The sequence below is a fragment of the Ochlerotatus camptorhynchus genome, unplaced genomic scaffold, assembly GCF_037179485.1.
Source record: "Ochlerotatus camptorhynchus isolate MF236.1 unplaced genomic scaffold, CSIRO-AGI_Acam_v1.1 ptg000215l, whole genome shotgun sequence".
NCBI classification, from domain to species: Eukaryota; Metazoa; Arthropoda; class Insecta; order Diptera; family Culicidae; genus Ochlerotatus; species Ochlerotatus camptorhynchus.
This window is the reverse complement of record NW_027040705.1, coordinates 931,266-956,093: the sequence shown is the minus strand read 5'-3', so window position 1 is coordinate 956,093 and position 24,828 is coordinate 931,266. Positions and strand designations below refer to the sequence as shown.

The 24,828-nt window shown below is 38.3% G+C and overlaps 2 protein-coding genes across 3 annotated transcripts in view; both read right to left on the bottom strand.

The window, feature by feature from the left end:
* Positions 1-24,828, bottom strand: part of conv (convoluted) — a 378,533-nt gene that overhangs the window by 244,672 nt on the left and 109,033 nt on the right. The window lies entirely within an intron of this gene.
* fd59A (forkhead domain 59A) lies at positions 12,116-24,777 on the bottom strand. The gene is made up of 2 exons (XM_065224766.1): positions 23,697-24,777; positions 12,116-13,540 (listed from the first exon to the last, which is right to left on the bottom strand). The coding sequence occupies exons 1-2, from the start codon at positions 24,242-24,244 to the stop codon at positions 12,304-12,306; spliced, it is 1,785 nt and encodes a 594-aa protein (XP_065080838.1). The 5' UTR covers positions 24,245-24,777; the 3' UTR covers positions 12,116-12,303.

Here is a 24,828-nt window from a genome sequence, read left to right as displayed (position 1 = left end):
TTCGGTAATGTTCTCGATTACCGAAAACATTGCCGACCGTTCAGCTGTTGAGGATTCGGTAAATGAATTACCGAAGCCGGTGATTTTTTCTAAGTGTGTATGTTATTGCCAGCTCAGCTGCAATTACACAGAGAACCAATAGATGATGCTTGAGACTAGTATTCATCCTCTAGGTGTAAAAACTGGTGATCTCAAACTAGGTAATACCAACAATCAATACGAAACTAACGATTTTAAATTGGCTCACCACTTTAGTAGCCTATTGGTCCCAAGCAAACGATTAACGTACCCTATTCTAGTTGAAATTCTATTACTACACTATGTTTGTTTTGATTTGCTATGAAAGTTTGACAGATAACATCAGGGGTGTGTGGATTCATGCAGAACATGCAGGGGTGAGTGAAATAGCTTGGGACTGCTTGGGACCGTTGTTCTGGTACTGAGTGAGCCAAAAATAATAATGATTTTCTTCGGGACCCAGTGGTCTTAGAGTTACCTCTATGGTAATACCAGCACAGGCCGCGCCCGAACACAAGTCAAGAAAGGAATGGGTAGGAATGTGTTGACGTGATAACCGCTATGTACACTCAAAAATATTACTAAGCAAAGATAGATTTAAATCTAATCATTTTGGGATATGCAAATTTTATACATTGATCCGATTAAAATTCTCTTCAAAATTATACTAAGTCAGAATAACGCTGTGAGATTCTTACAGTGTATACCGAGGATATATAAATTTCATAATAAAAATTACAATTCAATCGCAATGGCTCATGTAGCCGATCAAGTTCGTTTTTGGATGGAAAACAATTAGTAATTTAAATAACATTAAAAAGAATGCTGAAAGTTCAACAGTTAAGGCCCAAACGCAATGTGGACGGAAGCGGAACGGAAACGGAAAGTTTGACAGCTGTCACATATGACATCAAGCTGCCTAACCGAAGTCGATTTGATTCTAACTTGTTTTCAATCCGACAAGTAGGCTAAAACTCTGATCGGGCTTTTCCGCTGCCGCTGCCGTTCCGCTTCCGCTGTCATTGCGCTTGGGCCTTTAATGGTATAGTTTTCATAAACCTAAGTTTGGATAAAATACATGATTACCTTTATTTTTAGGAAGAATTCGGGTTCAAAGTTATTTCATTTTCACAAATAACATGCTAGCCACCACCGAGCAGATTGGATCTCCCAAAAAGGAAAACTAACCCATGTAACCGGGACCGAATGTCCTGTACAATGTGATGTCACCATTGATGCCCGGAGAGCTTCCCTCGTAAGTCTTGCGGATCAACACGGTGAGGGTCATCAAAGAATCTACAAACGGTATCTCAACTTCCATAGGATCTGCCCCAGGAGAAATTATATGGACGTAAGTTTTCAGTCCCTGAACATTGCTAAAAGAACCCTATTTCAAAATTCCATTTTCTCTGCCCACAGCTTGGCTCATCAACTTCAATTTCCCTGCACCCCAAATCCTAGATGAATTAAAACTTACACTGCGAAATGGACCACTGTAAGAGTACCACCGATTTCTGCAATTCCACGGTAACCAGTTATCGTCCCAAGACTCGATCGTTTGCACCTAGATAGGCCTGGTCGGGAATCGGTCAGATTTCTTCACCGAAAACCTCACCTTGCCTCTGTAGCTGATCTTTCTTCATATTGTGCTGCTAGTTTGTAGGTAGCATAGTTCTAGTGGCACAGGAATGGTTAGTAAATTTAGTTTAAATTCATTTTTATAAAAACAACTGTAAAATGTATCAGCTATTTTGCTATGAATAAATTATTCTTGATCAAATGCTTTTATTTTGATTTGTAAACAATAAATTGAAACAAGAAAATGTAAAAGAAGACAAAAATGCATTTCTCCAAATAAATCATGTGTATGCATTTCACGGATAATGCTGTTTTATGCTTTTTCAGGTACAAACCAATTTTATACTAAGTTCGTATTTTCTCTCTTTATTCCAAACTATGCGTCGGTCAGGAGAGTTGCGATTTAGTGTAACTTTCAGCGAATCCAAACACATAAAGCAACCAACGATACAGACAAAACGGTTGCTACGACTACCATGACAAACTCGCTCTGTAACATAGCTCGCTCCGAGTGGTAGAAGGATAATGATATATTGCTTGCCTGCTTTGTTGCAATATACACGAATGAGGACAAAGCTTGATATGAATCGAGAAAAGACATAACAAAAAAATTCCCATTAACACACGTGTATCATCTTCGGGTTTACTTCGTGAAGCAGCTTGCCAACCATTTGCTCGTTTCCTTCTACCGCCCCGAGTGAGTTGTGTCGCACGGGCTGATTGTCATGAAAAAGAACGAAGAAGATTATATCATTATTGCTTTCCACTTCTAACATAGCGTTATTATTCGGTTCGTTGATCGCTTGTCATTTTGTCATTTGGAGATATTTTTGATTCCTTGGTACACACTTAAACAGATACCCTGAGTTCGGTAAAAAAATTACCGTCTTAGATCGGTAATGCTAAAAATTACAGATGTTTCGGTATTTTCTCGCTTTATTGCTGAAAACTGTAAATGGAATGACCGAATTTCGGTAATTTTATTTTAATTTACCGAAAACGGTAAACATTTTTACCGGCAGGTCTGTAAATCAGGTTCATCACTGACTTCGGTGAAATATTTTACTGAAGTTTCGGCAAACAAAGCGTTCCATTACTGAGTTCGGTAACGGTCTAGGTAACATTAAAAGCGGTGTTTGTGAAAAATAAAAAAGGTTAAATTATGGAGGCTGTTATGCAACGCCAAGATGAGCGAATCGTAGATAATTTCCGCAAATAATTAATTTTCGTTATCCAAATAAATACCGATTACAGATGGCCGATGTTGTTGCTTGTTTTTTTCTGTCAAAGTTCCATTCCCGTTGGCGACGATCTGAAAACAGCATTAGGAATCTTCTTCCAACGCTTCCTTGTTTTCAGTGTAGCGCCGAATCTTTCCGACAAAAACTTAAGTTTTCAGATCGTCGCGAACGGTTTTGTTGGTGGTGCAATTTGCAACACTAACTTATTGATCGCGACTGCAGCCAAATTTTGGCATGGGTTGCAGTGACCGCCACCTTGAAACAATATTAAAGCAAATTACAGTTGAGTCGGTGACCTTTTTAAAAAATTACAGACCTCTCGGTAATTTTCGATTTGCATATCGTCCTCAAAATTACAGTTCTCCGGAAAAGTCGACTACAAATCAAGCAATGCACATCGGTAAACATTACCGATCGTTCGGTAAATTTGACAGCTAATTTTGCTGATCCAGTTTACAGATATTTCGGTAATGTTCTCGATTACCGAAAACATTGCCGACCGTTCAGCTGTTGAGAATTCGGTAAATGAATTACCGAAGCCGGTGATTTTTTCTAAGTGTGTAACTTTTAATCTATTTAGATTTTAAAATTTTTTGAGTGTAAGAAGCCGAGAAATCCTATGCAGTTTCACGAGAAATCACTGGAATGTTGGATAAAAGGGTTGGGATTGCAACAGGATTCGTTTTGGTAAACGATATACTGAATTGATGTTCTAACGATTCAATAGCACGAAAGAGCTCGGGTTTAAACGCACGGTCTTCTGCTCAGTAAGCAAAATCGGTCGCCAATAGGCTACTGAGCTCCTTATATCACAAAACAATTAAGATCAAGTTTCCGTTCAATTTGTTGTTACTATGTTTCGATCCCGTTGTTGACCTCACCGACGACTACAACAATTGCTCTTGAGAAAAATTTGATATGGATTTCCAATCAAAACGTCTTCCTAAAACTCAATTTATTCCGTGCATCTCATTGATTTATATAAAAAAACATGCTTAATCAATCAGTGCCGTTTGAATAATTTGCATGTGACTTAAATAGATTTCAAAGTATTGAGACATTTAAGAACATTTAAACTTCGAACTTATCTAAATTATGCAAATTATAAAACCATGTAAATTATCAAAATTCTGTAAATTTTCTTGCTTTTTCAATAAAGGGCGTAGTGTCCCCGGTATTCTGCATTTAAAATAAAATGCCACAATTTTGGTTCCAATAACATCAATTGCTGAAATCAATCATGCCGGTATTCCTTTTTTTTATCATATTTAGCAGTTTATTTGAAACCGGGAAAAAAACTGGGAATTTAATTTCTTATTTCCTTCAATAAACTTATGATTCTATCCGGTATTCCCAAGAAAATTTCTCCATAACCGTCTCGGAATTATGTTTAGAACACTTTAGGAATTCCTTTCTGAAAACTTTTAAAATTCACTCTTAATTTATCATCGCATTTTTAATAATTCTCGTGAGAATTTGTTTAATTTCTCTACATAATTTTGTTTATAATTAGCTTAGAATATTCGTCGGAAATCTCTTGGTATGCCATTTAGAATTAAGGTATGCTATTGAAACTATTTTCAAACTAGCATGAAATTCTGCAAATAATGTTTTGAGCCATTTTAAGAATTAGATTTCCATTGAATTATTAATCATATTTCCATGCAGCTCTCCTTAAAATTCATTGGCATAGTTAACAGGGGTGCCAAGCCTCCCCCACGCGGATTATCTAGCTCCCCACTCCTGGAATTTTGGGTGTTTTTTTATACACCGGTATTTCATCAAGCAGTTTCGAGGTTACTTTTTATTTTAATTAATTTTTATGAACGTCCACATTTCCTAATGTTCTAGACTAGAAGAAACAATATCGAGAATTTATATTATATCGAAATTTAATTGATAGTATAACCGGTGACCTCTAACCTCAGGGAACTTCGTAAAACTTCAAGGACTTCTAAGAAGTTCAGGGAGCATCGTAGAAGGTAACAACATTTATTAGAAATTCTGGGAACATCTTATAGCTTCAGAAAAAAATCAGATACTCAGGGAGCTTTGGAAAAGTTCAGAAAACTGCGTAGAACTGGGAACTCTATTTCTTGGGATCTTCGTAGAAGTTAAACATTATTTAATTTCAAGGAACCTCATCATTGTTCAGGGATCTTTCTATAATTTCAGGATACTTTTAGCCTCATGAGCTTGGAATAGTTGAGGGAATTACGTAAAAGTTCAAGAAATGTCGCACTTCGTGGAAAATCAACGATAAACGTATACTTTGTAGAAGTTTTGGGAGTTTCGTAGCATTTTTTTTTTTGGTTTTATTAGAGAGATTTTCAGCCTTGGGCTGGTTCATCTCTTAAAAACGCGGGGTGGGGACTTCAGACGGGAGTTCCCCTAATTACAGAGCTAATAGGAAAGGGAGGTGAGGTTCCAGAAGAGAACCCCGAGGATACGGAGTTAGGAGATGGGCGGGAGCTCCAGAAGGGAGTCTCCATAATAACAGAGTTTTAATATTTCAGAGTTGGGAATTTTCCTTTAATGCTACCGATGTTGCTGTCCTTTTGAATAATCGTGGTCAAGTGGTCAAGTTCCGTGTCCTTTTTCTTTGTAATCGCTGTGTTTAATTTTAGTGCCGTCATTCGTCCATTTCCGTGTCCTTGTACGTGCTTTGCTTGGTTCAATATCTTCGTTCATCCGTGTCCGAGTCAGTATTTGTTGCCGAGGTATAGTTTTAAGTCCGAATCATTGTCCGTTGTCGTTGCTAGGGGTGTTTAAATTTGGTTAATCAGACCTGCCTCCTGAAGGAAGCAGAATAGTGCAGCGATGCTGGATGGGACATTCCTCAGGGTATCCCTGATGCTACCTGAGATCCCGTAAAGGGAACGGGGTCCGTGGTACTGGGGGCATTCGCATAAGAAATGCTCCACAGTAAGTGGAACATTGCACGTATCGCACTATCGTCTGAATCCGCCTCCGCCTCCCATAGTCGTAGCATTTTAAGAAGCTCCATGAATCTTCATATAAGTACAGGGAATTTTGTAGAAGATTAAAAAATGAGGAATCCTCGCTTCAGTTTAGGGATCTTTGTTGCAGTTTGTCAGAGATCTTACTTCAAAAAAGTTCAATGAACTTCTTGGAAATTATGGGAACTTTGTTAAATTTCAGGGAACTTTCCAGATGTTCAAGAATATTTGTAGATGGGGGTCTTTTAAGAAGTTCAAAGATGTTCAGATATCTTCGTAGAATTAAGAGAGATGAAAAAAATGCAGGAAATATTCAAAAAATCTCCAGATAGACAAAGATATGTAAGTGTCAACCACCTCAGTCAGGAGCACTTCTGAGACTCCCTTTCTCCAATGTCCTCAGGGTCGGCACGCTTATCGATTGCAATTACACGGGTCAGGGAATGATCGCATGTGACACACAGAAAAAAACTCCACAAGCACTTCACAACTCATGTTAAAGACAAGGTTGCAAAGACTCATTTCAGCTAAAACAATGTTTTTCTAAATTATGAAATAATTAGATGCCATGATCAAATTTTGAATTGGTAGGATACAAGAAGAGGTTGCAAAGAATGTGTTTGACATATTAAACCTGTTTATTTCACTTCATGAGAGTCACAATCAGCGATTTTTCACAAACTCACTCACTCACTCACTCACTCACTCAGCGATCAGCAAATCGCTGATTGTGACTCATAGAAAGCAAAATTTACAGGTTTCATGTTTTCAACGCATACTTTGTAACCTCTTCTTGTAAGTTACAAGTAAAACATGCCATCATACCATCTTTTGGTTTTATTATTCCGAAAAACATTATTTTAGCTGAAATGAGTCTTTGCAACCTTGGTTAAAGATTTATTTCCCTTTCCTGACAACTTTTACTCTCCCTCTTTTATCTCTTTAATTACTCCCTTCTTCTCCTACTTTCTTAAAATCTATCTAACCTGTTTTCTTCGTCGGGGCCCCTCGCAACACCTCCACCACGTGTCTTCGATCGTCGACCGCTTGTCCTCGGTCGACGTTTGCTTCCTCTCCATTTCCTCGTCGTGTACCTCCTTCACGCGCTTGCTGTACGGGGTGAATATGACGAGCACCGGGTTACACGTCCTGGGCCTACGACGAGTTGGTGACGAACTCAGGCCGGCAGGCAGTGACGGTGTTACCTTCCGGTACGTCTACCGGAACTTCACTGTGTACAGGTGATCTGTACTAAATACAACGGGGGTCCTAATGGTCAAATACATTTGTTGGGGGCGACTCCGGCGTAGTGGTTAGCATCCATACCTCTCACGCCGGAGTCACGAGTTCAAATCTCACCCCCGGACAAGTCACGAATGACCCAAGAGTGTTAAAGTGACTATAATAAATAAAAAAAAAAAAAAAAAAAAAAAATACATTTGATATTAGGACCATTTTAACCAAAATGGTAATTATTGTCTTTTACCTGCTGACCTTGACTCTCTCCTCACACTTTTAACAGTTTCCACTATTAGATTATGTTTTCACGTTGGTTCGCTATTCCAATTAAATTTAGCTAGCTTGCTTGCTTGATCAACCGTTTTCGCTGGTGGTTTTACGATCAGTGAATATTAATTTGAAAAATGAGTGAGTCATTGGGTCACTGCTCCAGGCTGTCGGCCAGTGACCCCGGCCATTCGTCTTTCATCGCCAGTTTGTCGTGTCCGTTATCCTCCATTAAAAATGACCATCTCTATCGCCACCCCTCATGGCCTCCCAACAGGCAGTTGTTCGTCCATCTGGTGGCGGGTTTTGCAATTTTCGGTGGGGTGGATTGTTGCGTTCTACCGAAGACAACAAATCAAGAAGACTGGCAACTTTGCCAAAATTCAAGCGACAGATACAGTAGCGCTGCGCTTGAGTGAAGGTGGAAGCAACGCATAGAAAAATGAGCAAATACACAAACCCTTCGTCTGAGGATGTAACCTTTGCTATCAAATTCGTTCGAAGCATTTACCTTTGAGCGGCAGATGACGCGATTGTACCTGTCTCACAGCGTTCGTATGAGAAAATGGAAGAGTTGCCAGTCTTCTTGATTGGTTGTCTTCGGTTCTACGGTAAGCTATCCTATTTTTTCCAACTAGGGAGTTTGACAACGGAGAAAACTGCACAACACTCGAGAACACTACCTGCCATTGTTTTTCTACAATTTAACGGTACTAAACACCACGATAATTTAAAAAATCCTCGAAACAAAGACGCTAGCACTTAGAAACAATTAGAAAAGTTCTTTGGATATTTTTTCAAGACTTCAGGTTGATCAGGTTTTGAAGATCTCCAACTGTTAAATGACAGCTCTCATATATTCTTTCAAGACTGTAGGTTGTTCAGAAAGTATTCAAAAGTACTCCAGCCAATCGAATCTGATGGAATTGTGAACGATGAATCTAGATTGGATGGACATGTATGTATATTTTCTATAGGTAAGACTCGTACCGTGATGATTTAGCTATTTTGTCAAGAATTATCAGTGCAGGATAGTTTGGATGGTTTATAGCATTAAATATGTATTTTTATATAAAACCTAAATAAGAATGGGTTCATCCAAAAGTAACTCCATTTCAAATAATAAAATAAAATAACCCAATAAGCTTGTGTAGAAAGAAATTCAAATAGTATCTAGTTATAAACAAGAGCACAATCATACAAGTTTGTATTAAAGTTAAATTAGGGACATATTTAAAATATGAAATATTAAGTCAAAATCTCAAGTTCAAGAATGTGAAAAACTGGCCTAGTTTCATAATCTTAATAATTTTGTCAGGCAATCTTCGAACAATATTTCAGATCGAGTATTCAAATGTTCGTAGATCTCATTGTTTTCTAAAAAAAAATCAAGCTCAATCTATCAATTCAGCCTAGTGTTCTTCCAATAATTTCCATGTACCTTAGATACATTTAAAAATTCTGAGACTTTTAAGAATATTTAAAAAGTCTTCAACCATTATGAAGCGTTTTAATCTTGTTGTTGTAATCTTAAAACCAAATAAATTTTCAAAATTCCATGTATTTTCAATGGAGGGGTGGGAAGAGGATTTTTCAGGTTTTTTTTTGCGTTTGAAATAAAATGCCGTAACTTTTTTTTCAGTGACATCAATTGCTGAATTCAATCATTCTTTTTTTTCTATATTTAGTTATTTAAATTTGTCTTGATGAAAATTGCTCGCTAAGGCAGCTTGCAGATGACGGCGTTGTGTCCGTTATAGGACCAAGTGCACCGGACCTGCAAGGACCATTGCAGGATACCTTAGACAATTTGTCTACTTGGGCTATGAAGCTGGGTATCGAATTCTCTCCGGAGAAAACTGAGTTGGTTGTTTTTTCTAGGAAGCATCATCCTGCACAGTTACAGCTTCAACTAAAGGGTAGAACAATCACTCAAAGTATATCTTTCAAGTATATAGGTGTCTGGTTCGATTCCAAAAGCACGTGGGGAAAACATATTGCGTATGTGAAAAAAAAATGCCAACAAAGAATCAATTTTCTTCGTACAATTACTGGAACTTGGTAGGGAGCACACCCGGAAGATCTGATCAGGTTGTATCGAACAACCATCTTGTCGGTCCTATAGTACGGTAGCTTCTGCTTTCAATCCGCAGCAAAAACACACATCCTGAAGCTACAACGGGTTCAATACCGCTGCCTCCGAATCGCGCTTGGCTGTATGCACTCGACGCATACGATGAGCCTCGAAGTACTCGCGGGTGTTCTCCCACTGACAGATCGTTTCGCGGAACTGTCCTTCCGGTTTCTTATCCGTTGTGAAGTAATGAACCCATTGATAATAGAAAACTTTGAGAAGCTGCTCGACCGAAATCCTCAAACAAGATTCATGAGTTTGTACTATGAGTACATGACGCTGGAGGTTGGCCCTTCTTCATCAATCTCCAATCGTGATTGCTTTCAAGCCTTCTATAGTTCCTCTGTAAATTTTGATCTGACCATGATCCAAGAAATCCATGGAATACCAGATCACCATCGGTCGATGGTTGTTCCCTCAATTTTTGCAATCAAGTACCACCATGTAAGTAACGATAAAAGATTTTTCACAGATGGGTCAATCATAAATGCTTCTACTGGATTTGGTGTATTTAATCAATTTCATAGCGCCTCTTTTAAACTGCAGAAACCATGCTCAGTATACGTTGCGGAACTCGCAGCTATATTTTACGCAGTAGAGCGAATTGCCTCACTACCTTCTGACCATTATTTCATTTTTACGGATAGTCTTAGCTCATTGGAGGCTATTCGTTCAATGAGGCCGATGAAGCACTCCTCGTATTTCCTGCCTGAAATACGATCTAAACTGAGTGCTTTATCTAACTGCCCTATACTATCACCTTAGCTTGGGTCCCATCTCATTGCTCAATTCCGGGTAATGAGAAAGCGGACTCGTTGGCTAAGGTGGGCGCTATGGAAGGCGATATTTTTGAGCGACAAATCGCCTTCAACGATTTTTTCTCCATTGCTCGTCAGCAAGTCCTCATCAGTTGGCAACACAAATGGAATGATGGTGAATTGGGAAGATGGTTACATTCTATTCTCCCACAGGTGTCGAACAAACCATGGTTCAAAGGGTTGGACATGAGCCGCGACTTTATACGCGTTATGTCAAGGCTTATGTCCAATCACTGCTCGTTAGACTCGCACTTCTATCGAATTGGGCTCTCAGGCAGCAATTTATGTGCGTGTGGCAGTGGTTATCACGATATCGAGCATGTTGTTTGGTCGTGTACCCTACACCGTGTTGCCAGATCTGATTTATCCACATCCCTCAGGGCCCGAGGAAAACAACCCGCGATACCCGTTAGAGATGTCTTGGCGAGCCGAGATATCGAATATTTGAATTTAATTTATGTGTTTTTAAAACGGATAGATCTGAGGATTTAGTAGTTAGTGTCATCTTGTGTTCTCCCAAGTTGTTAGCTGCCCATCGGTGTACCCCCATGTTTGTCTTTTTCATCAGAGTGTCGCTTAATTCGAGATCAAGAGCACATTGCTCTCCAAACCTTGTGTTCACAATCCCTACCCTGCCATCCATTTGTTACAATTTGTCACCCCTAACCTCGAGATAGCCGCGAGTAATCGGCCCCCGCTTTACTAACGTTAGTTTTAAGTAATTTTGTAATCTAATCAATGAATATTGGCTTCGCAAAGCTATAGCAAATGAGCCTGGAAAAATAAACGCATTATAAAAAAAAAAAAAAAAGTTATTTAAATGAAATCGGGAAAAAATATGTTGGGCACTCTGGAAAAACCGAGAATTTAGAGATTTAATCAAAAGTAATTTTATTGTGAATGTGGAGTTTTAATAAACTTTAATTTATATCATGTTTCCAAATAAACAGTTTGAATCATTCCAGTGATTCCTGAACATAAAACTTTTAATTAATATTATTATTTTTTACGACTCGATTTCGACCTCCAAATTTAGCTCGATAATGTTTTTACGAGATCAATAAACAAACTTTAATAAATTAAATAAAAACCGTTTCTATTTGAATATTTGTTAAGTGCATGAATAATATTCTATGAAGATGAGAACATGCTATGATCCGTCCAAAACAAGAAATAGATTTCAGTTCCCGTCCCGTAGTTTTTCACCAACCGGCAAACATCCTCTGCTCGCTCGACATCCAATAAATATCCAACAGAGTTTAACGTTTTGGTTGCATTTATCTCCACAACAATGAAAAGACCCTCTTCTTCCCGCTCTGCTGAAGAACTCCGTCTACACAGTTGCGGGAGGGAACCGGAGTGGTGCAGGGATTTAGTTCTACCAAATTTAATTGTTATTTAAATTACACTTCAATTAAACGCTTGACTGAGATGAAAATATTTTCCGTTTCGTCTTGCGTTCGTTGTTCGTATATTTACCTACACAGTCTCGTAGTTGAATGTGCAACCACTCTCACTACTATGCCAACCGAGGATGCACGCCCAGCAATAGCAATGAAGAATATTCCCAGTAATAGCACAACAATCCGGATGCGGATGGATTAATTTCAGAACCACCACCACCACGGGGTGTCTTTTGGGGGTTGAATTTTGCGCTGTGCTGGACGAAAGATGAAAGCCGGAGTATAACAATAGTCTTAATCCGGATTGTTGAGCTCGATTAAGCAGTTGCGAAGTTCTTTTTTGGGTTGATCTTTGAGTATAGAGTTTAATGGATATTTTCGACCAGTAAATTTTCATTCGCAGTGTCGAACCTCGTGGCATGTTTAAAATTCTTAATTCAGATATTTATTACTCCATCACAAAGGGTTATTACATATCGAGATCTCTATTTACAGCTTGGTACTCTATATAGCTCTTTTATGTCATCTAAAATGGTGATCTACATACTAAAGGAAATTTACACAATTAGTTTTCGCCAATCAGGTTCTAAAATGATACACGTATTTCTTTTCGGTTGCTCTGGCGAATAACTACACGGCACCGGTTCATCTATCTTCCACATTGCAGCCTATCAAGTTCTCTATACTGAATCCTTTCGTGTTGCCATACTTTCGCTTCCGGCTGGAAAAATCGAATCCAACCAGTTTCGTTTCACTGTACGTGTCGACTACATTAAGATCCTCACTCTCGATGGCTCTTTTGAGGTTGGTATATTTTCCGGCTATTGCTTCCGACATGAAATGGTCCGACTCCTCGTAGCTGTTAATGTAAAATTGCTTCTGTAGCTTACTCGATCGATCCTGAGAGATGTTACTATTCTTGTCAGAATGATCGTCGTCTTCACAGCCATAATCGTCAGCATCGTTAGATGGTTTGGTCATCACGTCGGCCGCCTCGTAATCCTTGGTAGATTCCTTTTCCGTCGGAGAGTAGCGCTCATTGTGGTCCAGAAAATTCTCCCGCTGACCGTGTTGGATTGCGTAGCCTTTACCCATCGACTTGTAATCGTCGTCACTCTCTACGTCAATTTTATCATCATTGGAAAGATCCACTTCATAGGGACTGGCATTGTCTCTAGTGCCGACGGCCGACGGGGATAGGCCATTTCTATTCAAAACCGACGAATACCGTTCGTCAGCACTAGCCATAGGAACGTTATTGTTGTTTTTGGTAATATAATTACCCACACTGTCTCTACTAATTGAACTATTGTTATTGTTATTATTGCACTGTAAACTATTCACACCATCCTCGTAAGAACCACTCGGGCCACCAGCGTCGCTATTGTACCCGTGGAAAAATTTGTTCATCGCGCTGGACATTTTCAAATTGTCCGTGTTTCGCGCCAGGAACTCACTGTTTTCCATAACTGCCACATTGAGATCTTCCATTTTACCACCGAACAAATTGAGCTTGCTGTCCAAGATAAAATCGTTCCGCGTCGGCATCCCCAGACCATCGGTGAACCCCGTCAGATTGGTGTGCGGTGGAAACTGCATCGGTATCACGGGAACCGGTTTCCGAATCCAAAACGGAGCAAAGGGATTGAATACGGCAGGGAAGCTCATCCCCGGCGGGATGGTGGTGCGTTTGTAGCGCTTTCGTCGCCGCAGGAAGCTACCGTTGTCGAACATGTCCTCGGCCAGCGGATCCAGTGTCCAGAAGTTGCCCTTGCCCGGGTTTCCCGGTTCGCGAGGTATTTTGATAAAGCAATCGTTGAGGCTTAGGTTGTGCCGGATGGAGTTTTGCCAGGCGGGGAATTTGTCCTTGTAGTATGGGAACCTGTGGGGTAGGAGGAGATAGATTTTGGATCAATAAGAATATGTTAAAGCGGGAAATGTGATTGTTTTTTTTTTCGATTTAGAGCTAAACCGCAACTAAATTAAATATAGTGGCAGGTTAACGGTTTCAGCTAATATGTTACATCGATGCTGAATCGATTGGTGGTGGTCCCATAAGGCCGAAATGAACTCGAGTTCCCTGTGAAATCAAATTGCGATTTTCCAGGATGGATAATGATATGGCTACTGTTATGGTTGAACCTGATTAAAAAATGACCACTTTAATCCAAAATATTATTGGCCACAGCAAAAAAATATGTTGACATCGAAATCAGTTGTGTGATATTACGTCGCACGATGTACACGGTTTTTGTGAACAACCTTCAATCCACCAATGTAATATTGCACCAGTTTTTGCAATTACATCGGCATGAATTACGTCTGACCACAGCACATTTTTTTTTATTGTTTTATCATTTTAGTCGTAGGTTTGTAAATTGCAGCTATTGTTGGTAGTGGTTGAGGCAACAATAGCTGCAATTCCCAAACCTACGACTAGATGCCTCCCTTCAGATAATTGAGTTGAGTGCGGTACAACCGATAGAACTGTTTCCACACATCTATATACAATTTTCACACTGCCGTACTCTCACGGAACTATCAACTCTATACTTTCATTTCCTCATCTATCGTATAAAATGACCACTTTAAGTCTGATATCTGAAGCTTAACATCTTCCACTATATAAATCTTATAGTTTTTTACAGACGTAATTTTGAAGATATTCTACCTAGCAATTCTCAGAAAACTCACGAATTCTACCATAAGCCTGAATTACCTTAATAAAAACAATTCTTAATAATTCAATAATTCCTTTGAATCATCCCACAGCCCAGAGATCTTGAAAAAAAAGTATCTCCATAACACTCTAGAAATTGGTTATAATACGCTAGAACTTGCTTAAATAGCGGAGCCGGTGGTGTATATTTAGATTTTGGGAAGATTCACTTGAGTTATAAGAAAAACAATCTGGGATCATTCCCAGTCAGCACCGTCGGGATTTTCTGAAGCATAAAAGTAAAGCCGTTGGTCCGCGGTCCATGAGTCGATGGGTCTTGAGGTAGGGTCTAGGTATGGGAGCTGGCCTCCCTGGCGTCGCTAGTATTGGTACACAGTACGGAAAACAAGATCAATGGAAAATAAATCTTGCTTACGTCATTATTTTTTGCGAATATTATTCACAATTCGCTTGGAATAAAAATGTAATCCTTGCGTTAGAATTGAGCACCCAATTATTTTGAAGCTCTTCTTAGTACATCTTCTAATTGAATATACCAGAGGAACTCAGACCAGCAGTTCACTTATAGATCTAAATACGAAATGTAGGTTCTAGAGTGGACTGAAAAGGAAGAGACAGTTAATCAGACCTCATTAATACCCTTAATTCAAATAATGCTGCAACTCACACAAAACAAACTAAAGAAGTCTATTCATTACCCTCTATAGTCGGTCTCCAACAATGCTCCCTACCGGTTCCAACTCTTTCCAGCCGAAAGGCTAGGTTTCTGGTCTGCCTTTGAGGGCATTATAAAACACTAAAACACAGGAATTTTATTACCCTATGGATCACAAAACACCGAAATTTCGCACAATCGCCACTTCCCGCGTCATCTTCAATCCGATTTATCCTTGCGATTTCAAACCAAAACATTCAAGGTGTCAGAAATACCGGATTGCTGGGATGGATATTTTACAAACATTCGCAGCTTGCTCTATGACCGGCACAATCAGCATACTTGCGGCACACTGACAAAAAAGATGACCCAAAATTGGTGTGCGGAGTGACCTACCCCTTGTATTCTTCCTAAATTCGCTTGGGATTTTTCATAAAATTTCTTGGAATGCTCCCAGAGATACATGAACACTCTCCTAGCAATTATGAATTATCTAAGCATTCCCCTTACAGTGGAATCCTCCTTAATATTCCCTTGGAACGCTCAGAGCAGTGCTGCAAAATCTCGACAATACACGGCGATATTCAAAATTCTGCTTTGGTCACTCATTTGAGTAAGCAGTCATCGTCGAGGCAAACCATGTCAATTGTCAGTGACAAATGTGTGCATTAGCTAAATGTGTAACAAAATTAAATGACTTGAGTAAAACAAATACATGGATCCATTCAAGCGAACAAGCATCTTCGTCCTGAACTGCTTGGATAACAATAATGTAACACAGAATGCACGAAATTAAACACTTTGTTGCCAGGTGAATTATTGTCATTGACGAAAAAATGAATGAGATTTTGACAAAGGTTTTTTGAGGATCAAGTTTATCAGTGACTACGTTATAAACAATTTTGTCAATATCGCGCGAACGTCAGCACTGGCTCAGAGAAGTTCTTTGATATTTCAGTTCCCCCTCGTTAATCCTTCAAAATCGTGAAAACATAAACAACTAAATTGACAAGGAAAACATCGTTGCTAGTTCGACCCATACTAAATGTAGTTTGCGTATTTTATAATCTGCAATCGTCGGGTTATCGAGAGTGGGCCTTAAAAGCTGCCTGGTAAATAGCTGTGGATTATTGAGAGGATACTGTATCCTTAAAATTCCCTTGGAATCTTCTTCTTAATTCCTTTGTAACTATTCTCAGAATCAGAGTTCGCCTTATAATTCCGTTGGAACTATCTTAAGTTTCAGACTCTGAATTGTTAAAAGAATTTACTTGGATTTCTTGTCAGGATGCCTTTTGAGCTATTTCCAGGATTCCTTTGGAATATTTTCAACAATTTCTTTGGATTTTTTTTAGACTTCATTTTTCAGATTTTTAGCCGTAGGCATCATTTCTTTGGAATTATCAAAATAGTTTTCGAATTTTCTTGGAATTATATAAAAAAATATCATTAATTTCTTCTGAGATTTACTGCTTTCTTTCTCCCTCTGTTCGGGTCATAATCACTGCGCCCTTTACATTGATCTTTTGTGATATGTCCGTGTATTTTGTTTAGTGCATGTTGTAGTACGTCATTGCTATGAAAAAGTTAAATCATGCATACTTGATTTTCTCAGAAGAATCCTTTCCAATGACGTGCCCTCTCATCAATCAAAATAGTTTTAATGAGAATCCTATTTCAATTGAGATGTTCGGTATCATTTTAAGTGTTCTTTGACCTCTCCAAAGACGTGCCTTTTCATTAATCAAAATAGGTCTCATTCAATTATGATGTTCCATATCTTTGGAAAATTCTGGAATCTCTTAAAATATTGCGCCTTCTCAGCAATAAAAATAGGTCTCGTTAGTGAGAAAAACAAGCGGTGATACTTGACAATTTATCAGAATTCTGGTCCGATCCTTTTTTGTTTCCAATCTCAAAACCGAGGTTCATAACTGTCAACAAGAAGACCCTAGGACCAGAGATGTGATAGATCTTAGATTATAGCGAAAAGGTGATCTACCTACGGTTCTGGGCTCTTTACAATTCCTTTGGAATTCTCTTTAGAAGTTCTATTTACTACTATTAAAGGGTGAAACGATATTAATTCCTTGCGCATAAACAGCTGTAACATTTTAATCACGTTTGTGATGATTATTTAGTCTATATTGCACGCGTGTAATTTGTATTTGTTTATTTGTTTATTTGTTATGTTTACATCAACAGACTAGAAATAGTCCCAATGATGTGTTGTAAAAAAGTACAGATTATACAGACTACATATACTACAGTTACTTCAGTTAGAAACGAAAATAACTAGGAAAGCATTGTCAAGTTACTAAAAATTTATAAGTCTTAAATGTTACACTTAGCTGTAGGGCATCAAGCACCTTCGGTCAGCGAAAAAGGCAGAGAATCTTCGGCGAAGTGTATTCCGTGTCAAGTGGAAATCGAATATCGACACTACTCGCTTGAACAATCGCTGCAAGCCGTAAATAGCGCTCCCTAAGCTATAATTAGTTCGAAGAATTGGAAGTCTCAGCATAAGACTGTTGCGTAGTGATCGAGGTTGAACATTAATGTTCACTTGTTGTAGAATTGCTTCGCAGTCGATTCTTCCTTGCAGAGTATCGGCGACGTTTAAGGCTCTGAAAACATCTCTTCGGATACGTAATGACAATCTAGGAGATTTTTTATCCTAAGTACAGCCGAGTGAAAATACCGCTCTCGAAAAAATGGTGCTGACTCAAATTTAAAATCAGCGGTAAGCAAGGAAATTTGTTGATAATTATTACTGTTAGACCCCGTGAAGTCTAGGCGAATATTACAGCTTTAAATATTGTGCAGTTGGTCAAACATAACTCTTCGAAATTTCGGCTCATTTCACGCAAAAAATATAATCCTCTCCCCCGCCCTAACCACGTGACAACTCAATCATTTCAAACCAAAAAAAGGAATTAATTTATCTCACACTTTAATGTTTTATAATCTGTAAACAAGTTGAACAAAGAATAGACCAACTTAGTAAGAATTAAGTAAATGTTTTTTTTTTCAACTGGACAAAATTTTAAAGACAACTTCCTGTTTTCCTGATTGGAAAATTTCAAGTAATTTAGTATCGTGGTTAAAAAGTTACAACTGTGGCATTAATTTCGTGTTCACCCTTTTAATATTTCTCATCAGTACTCCGCAAGTAATCTCAACTATTTGGAAATATTCTTTGAAAATTTAAAGTTTATTGATTTTATGGTAATAGTTAATAAGTTATAGCTGTTTATGTGTGTGTTATTTTTTATCGAATACATCTTTTATTTTTTCAGGAGAAAATCCCATAGAAAATAGTTCAATTTTTGAGCATAACATTTATTCAAAACTCTTGAACTAACACAATTTTTCAAAATTCTGAAAATATATTTTGCTGCTGAATTAGAAGGGAGCATTGACTTTCTCTCTCTATCCCCTCAGACTGCACCCATGGATTAAATGTCAATGTGATGAGCTTCGTGGAAAAGTTGCTAAATAGAAACTCTTTGACATCGCCCTAAGAGGAAGAGGAACATCGATGGAGAGAATTTATCATCTCAGTTAATCCCTAAGTCGCTAACCATGGACACTTTAGGCAACAATTGTAGTAATCAGTGTATCACAAAAATCCCCACTGTTCACAAATTTAACTAAACAGGTGGATCCACTGTCGGCGGAAGGGAATAGGAATCTAATTCCAGAACTTCCTGAGAGACTCATCAGCTCTGACAAAACCAGTCGACAACAACAGAGCTGAATGTGATGTGAATGCGGTTCACAAAGGACTGAAAGCCGTTATATTAGACGCTTAAAATGGATGGAAATACACAAATTATTGCCCATGGCGTTTGCGTAATGTTCTGAATAAAAACAGACCATCCTTCTCGAGAAATTACGTTTCGATGATGATCCGAATAGCATGCATCAGTGCCAAACTGGGACTGCGAAAAACTGCCGTCAGGAAACTTCAGAAGCTGTCAATCAGCTGGAAATTGGCTGCCTTCCGAAGCATAGCAGCGGTTTCATTCGGCGAAAGGGTCAACTGTTGCAAAAAATCCAAGCAAGCGCACGTAAACTTCGTCGCATCATCCGAAAGTTTTCGGGAACGATTAAGCTTTTTCCTGTTTCAAATTATATAGATACACTTCCTTATTACCTGCTTCCAATGGAAGAAAATCGCCCTTATCGATGATGTCACACAACTTGTTGATTCAGTGCTAGTGTAGAACCTCGTTGCAATGATTGCACAACAAAACTTATCGAAAGATAAACAAATTTTGACATTTAATTCCACTACCTTATTTGCTTATCCTTGACAGATACGTGTATTTCGTCTGCAATATGCAGCCATCTTCAGTGTCTTGTATTAAATACTGTGCAGTCGAGTATTAGTACGAGACTATGAAGAAGTCTGCACATTGAAGGCGAAATACGCGAATCTGTCAAGGATAAGCAAATAAGGTAGTGGAATTAAATGGAAATTACTAATCCTTCTCTCTCTCTGTACAGGTATTCCACTAATGTCGTTTTCGTTTTTGCGGTGTAGCTACACCGGTGCTACACTGCCGTACACCGAAATATTTTAGGGTGTAGATATAGGATGCACCTTTGTTTACAAACAAATGATGTTGAGCTGTTAAAGACTCGCGCTTATTCCTGCTTACACTACACCAGTGCTACACCGCAAAAACGAAAACGACATAAGACGCTCACATTCATCAGGATTCAAATTTTGACGTTTAACATTTCCATCATTAATGCCGTTATAAAACTAAGTGGAATAGGATCAAGCAAAATGGTTTCAGGTAAAAACAATTCAGTCCATAAATTATCGTCATACAAGCCACATTAAAACGTTTTGCATTTGTTAGCGATTTCATGAAAGCAAATCAGCTTTTTCACAAATGGCTTATAGAAAATTAATGTTTATGCTATAGCCGTATTGTAATCACTCCATTTGTTTTATACTACCTACGGGTTTCAAGATGTTTTTCCTTGAAAATAACGGAATGATTAAAAATCAAAATATCAAAATTTGAGAAAGGTATATTTTAGTGTTTTTGAGATTTCTTAATTTTAGTGGAACATGTTTTTTTTTCTATAACTTTTTTTTAATGCATTGAAATGGCGTTTTGAAGACTTGACGACTTTGGCAAAGCTGTTTATCTTGATAAAATAAACAACTCTTCTTAAGACGTCAAAACTCCACAGCCTACTGTTTTCAAGTTTAATGGAACTAAAAAAAAAGTATGAAAATAAGTGTTTTAATTTTAACTATAATGTTTGAATGCATATAACTTGAAAACAGTAGGCTGTGCAGTTTTGACTTCTTCAGAAGAGTTGTTTATTTTATCAAATAATAATAAATAATAATAAAAAACGATTTTTTGGACCACCCCAACATGGAAATGGTAACCCTAATGAAACAATAAAAAATACAGGTCTAATATTTTGCGATAAGGAACAAAACTGCCAATTTTTACGAAATTCTGAGAACCACTTTATCGTTTTGCTATGGAATGGCTGAATTATTATACAAATCATGCTCATACTCATAGTTTGTCATACAAGTGTATCAGCGGCAAAAGTAATACAAACGAGTCCTAGAAGGTAGTCAGCCTGAATACTCTAAATGGATAATAATTTCCCTTCAGATATATAATCCGTCCCTTGTAATCACATCTCCAACATCAACTCAGCGGTTCTACCTTTCCGGATAGCTGTAAAACCAACTCATACTAACTAAAGCCGTCTTGCAGTCTTTTCAGCATCACTCGCAGCAAAGTAGCAAAGCTTATGAGCGGACACGTGGGAGGTCAGCAGCAGCCACAGAAGAGCATGTTAGAAGACAAAAAGTGCAGTACACTCAGGTCTTTTTTTACACGGGGGATATGTACCGTGTAAAAAACCGTGCAGAAAAAAACCTACGAGATTTTGATTTTTCACATGCTTAAATGTTTTAAAAAAGTCGGATTTTGATGCCATTTAATTATAGCATGCTATGGTACATTTAGAAATATTTTCAAAATTTCTGTATTTACACCAAAAATTATGATTTTTTTAAAGTATGCCATTCGATTACCTATAGCTTGAAACGGATAATGTGGTTAGAATCAAGTCGATAGGTTGTATCGTTGTCGAGAAATCGTTAAAAACGTACCGTGTAAATCGCGAAAAACCGTGTAAAAAGGACTTCAGTGTAGTTTGCTGGTCTGCACGAAATTTAGTTGAAGTACAATACGAATAAGGCGTTATATATGCCTTGTGCCAGATGACAATTTACGGAAAATATGTGTTATCTACGAAACTCGTTATTACGAAACGACCTTAAGAGAATTAACGACAAAATATTTTTAGTATGGTTTTCCACTATTATCACAACTACAGGAACACCACATTACTGAAACACCTAAGCACCTACCCTATTCATTCTATGACTTTTTATGAGCAGCTAATAAAGGTTATCTGTAGGGTAGTTATATACTTCTGCTTAAGCGCCTATGTTTGGCCGACCGTGATGAGAACATTAAACATATCTTTTTTTACTTGAATGAATAAATCATGTAGTACGACCTAGGGGAAGGACAGCTCCAAGTATCAGCATCAATACCGACGGTGGAAATATTAAATATTTTAATATGTATGATATTTGCGAATCTTATACTTAGCCTGACAGTTGTTTTGTTGTTGTTTACTATTTTTAGTTTGAAGTGTACATTTGACATTCGTTTAATCAAAAATTGATTTCATTCGAGAGGCAAGTCATTTTGTGATGATCTTGCTGGCCACCACCACCGAAATCCGCTCATTGTTTCCATAAATTCGGTGTTCTTTAATAGCTGACCTCAGTGCACAAAATCGGCTGCACTTCCGTTCCCAGGAAATAGTAATTAATTTCCATGAATTCTTCATCGTCTGCGAACCAATGTGCTGTCCTCCGATGGAACGGGAATAGACTGACTTCACCGTCCCTGTTAACGGAGCCTCAGAGTGATGTTTCCGTGGTTGTATTACGCTCGATTCGCCATGAGCCTGCAACTTGGAGAGATTTGTTGCTGCGGGAATGTCCAGTGCCGTTTTTATCATCAAAAGCCGAAGACGAAAACGAAAATCTATACAAAAATTATAACAAACAGAAAGCTGAAGTAAACATAAACAACAACGATGAAACGTCATTGAGTGTATGCGTTAATGTTACGCAGTTAATGTTTTTTGTTGCTTTCCACTTGACAGTTAATACCAGTAATATTTATACTAAAAACTATAATAACTACCAATATGAGCAATTTCTACACTAAATATTACTCCAGATCAAGTTGTACTTCCCCTAGAGTACGACACTTTAGTTCAAAACCTGCAATACAAAGTTTATTGCGTTCCCGGTTAGAAACTTTACTATTTATAAATAAAGTTTATATGGATTAGCATTAAAATCTGGAGAACTTCGAGATACGGGCGTAATTGCTTTTGTAAACAAACACGTCATTTGTCAATTTCTTGCTCATACTAAAAAACTAACAACACTAGCAGGTAGAGGTATGGTTCCTCTATCATTTGGTATAGTTTGTTCATGAGATTGTTCTTTTATTCGCGAGAAATCTGTGATTGACGTGTTTGTTTACAAAAGCAATTACGTCCAAATCTCAAAGTGCTCCGGAAATATCTTGAAATAATACCAAAAAATAAAATGCCGAATACCATTTTAAAAACAAATCCTGATATTTGCATACCAAACACAAACTTACACTTTAGTATTTTGTTTTTTGTTATTAATTTTGATTGGAACAATATTGCGGGAAAATTTTTCTGACATTGTTTCTTCATATTTTACCTCTGTCATGCTATTCCATATATTTTTTTAGTATCAAGATCATAACTCTCGAATGACTGAGATATTTTTTTCTACCGGGGTTCTTACAAATGTTTCTCGAATTCAAAAGAAGCACTCCTAGTAAATCAATTTTTCCGTTCTATTTTTGCCTTCATCCGTATTAAGAAATAAATCCAATGACGTTGCAATGTGTTTGTACGAAATTTAAACTCGGAGGACGAATTGAGAATTAAAAAGTATCAAATTCAACAGTACATTCGGAAAGGTAAATACCGTTGGAAGTCATCTTAAGTAGAAAAATTCCGCTTTTTCATCAAATTCGTTCGAAAAAGAGAGGTAAAGCGCTGCTTGTGCGTAGTAGGCCAGAAATTAGATCTTAACCCTACTAATGTGATGAAAAAGTTAAAAATAAACTTACTATGACCTTCATGAAATACCGCGTAGTTTTTCAACGCTACTGTTCTTTCATGAGGCGATAATTTAGTTAATACAAAATTTCCAAATAGTAAATCCTATCATGTTTTCCTGATTAAATTTAACTAAACCTTTTCATCGATTTCCCTCTTTCGAATCACGGCGTTATAAATATTACACAGTTTATCCAGCACACAATTTAGTAGTTATGTTTAATACTAGTGATGTAAGGAGAAAGCATGACGATAACTCGTTTTACATCGCCGGAATTCGAAAATAGATGCAGCAAACTCTTATTGAATGGAATGAATTCTATAATTAATCTCACCAATTCCAGTTAATTTGATAGCACCCAAAGCAGCCACTCTACACCAAACATGCCCTAGAATCTACCCTAAGATCCCTGTGTTGGCAATTTGATAGTTTATAGTTACAAAATTTTGCCGAAAACCTACCTGCTCATGATAAATTCGCATATTCCACTGAGCGTCAGCTTCTTCTGCGGTGATTGCAGTATCGCCATCGTAATGAGTGCAATGTAGGAGTAGGGTGGTTTCACCAGTGCTTGAGCGCGTGATGATTTCGAGCCGTTTCCGGTTCCGTTCGCACCGCTACTACCACTTCCATTAGCACCGTCGCCACTATTTGTTTCGCCGTCGCTGGTTTCCTGCCGATTGCTGCTGCCACCTCCGATGTTGGCGTTGCTGTTGCTGGTAGTGCTGCTACTGTTATGGTTAGTGCTACTGTTGCTATTTCCGCTTGCAGTGCTCTGCTGTTGCTGTTGTTGTTGTTGTTGTTGATGATGAATGTGATGTTGAGTGTGATGCAGATGATGCTGTGAATGAGCATGGTTCAGACTGTTGCCACCGCTGCCGGGAGGACTGTGAACTCTAAGGCTGGAGTCATGTGTGTTGTGGTGCAAGGATGGGATAATTGTTCCGCCGAGCACTGGCCTTAAATCCAACGGAGATGACGACGGAAGGGGCGAAACTGAAGGGTGCATTTTTCACTTATTTTCACTTTTATTACAATCTTCTAAAATTGTTATTTTTTTCAAACAGCATAAAAACCACTAATCCACATTTGATTGACGGTAGTTCAAGAGATCTTTTGAATCTGCAAAAGTGAAGACTTCTCACAGTAGTGACCGAATTTGTACTGAACGCACGTATCCTTTGTATCGCAGTTCGAATAGGTTCGGCTGGGTTGACTTCAAGAGACTAACTGGAGCTCTCAAATTTTCCGGAGACACACCACGTCACACGTCGGCGTTCGAGAGAAAAATGAAAATGTTATTTTAACTTTGTGGAAAATTGTGAAAATTTTGCGCTCACGTATGCATGATAATGGCGCGCGCGTCTGTCGTATGCAAAAACTCGTAACTAAATGTTATCCATTCGCTCGGGGATGCTCGTTCTCTCTCTGCCAACTACATCGTCACACAGGATACGGATGTTTTCCCTCCATCAGAGGAATGCCAACTACCTCATCCCATCCCCTCTTCCGGCAGCCTGATTGCAGATCCTTGTGCTATGTTGTAATAATTTCTCTTTCCGCCGAGATCACACAACCCTCGTTAGCGCTCTT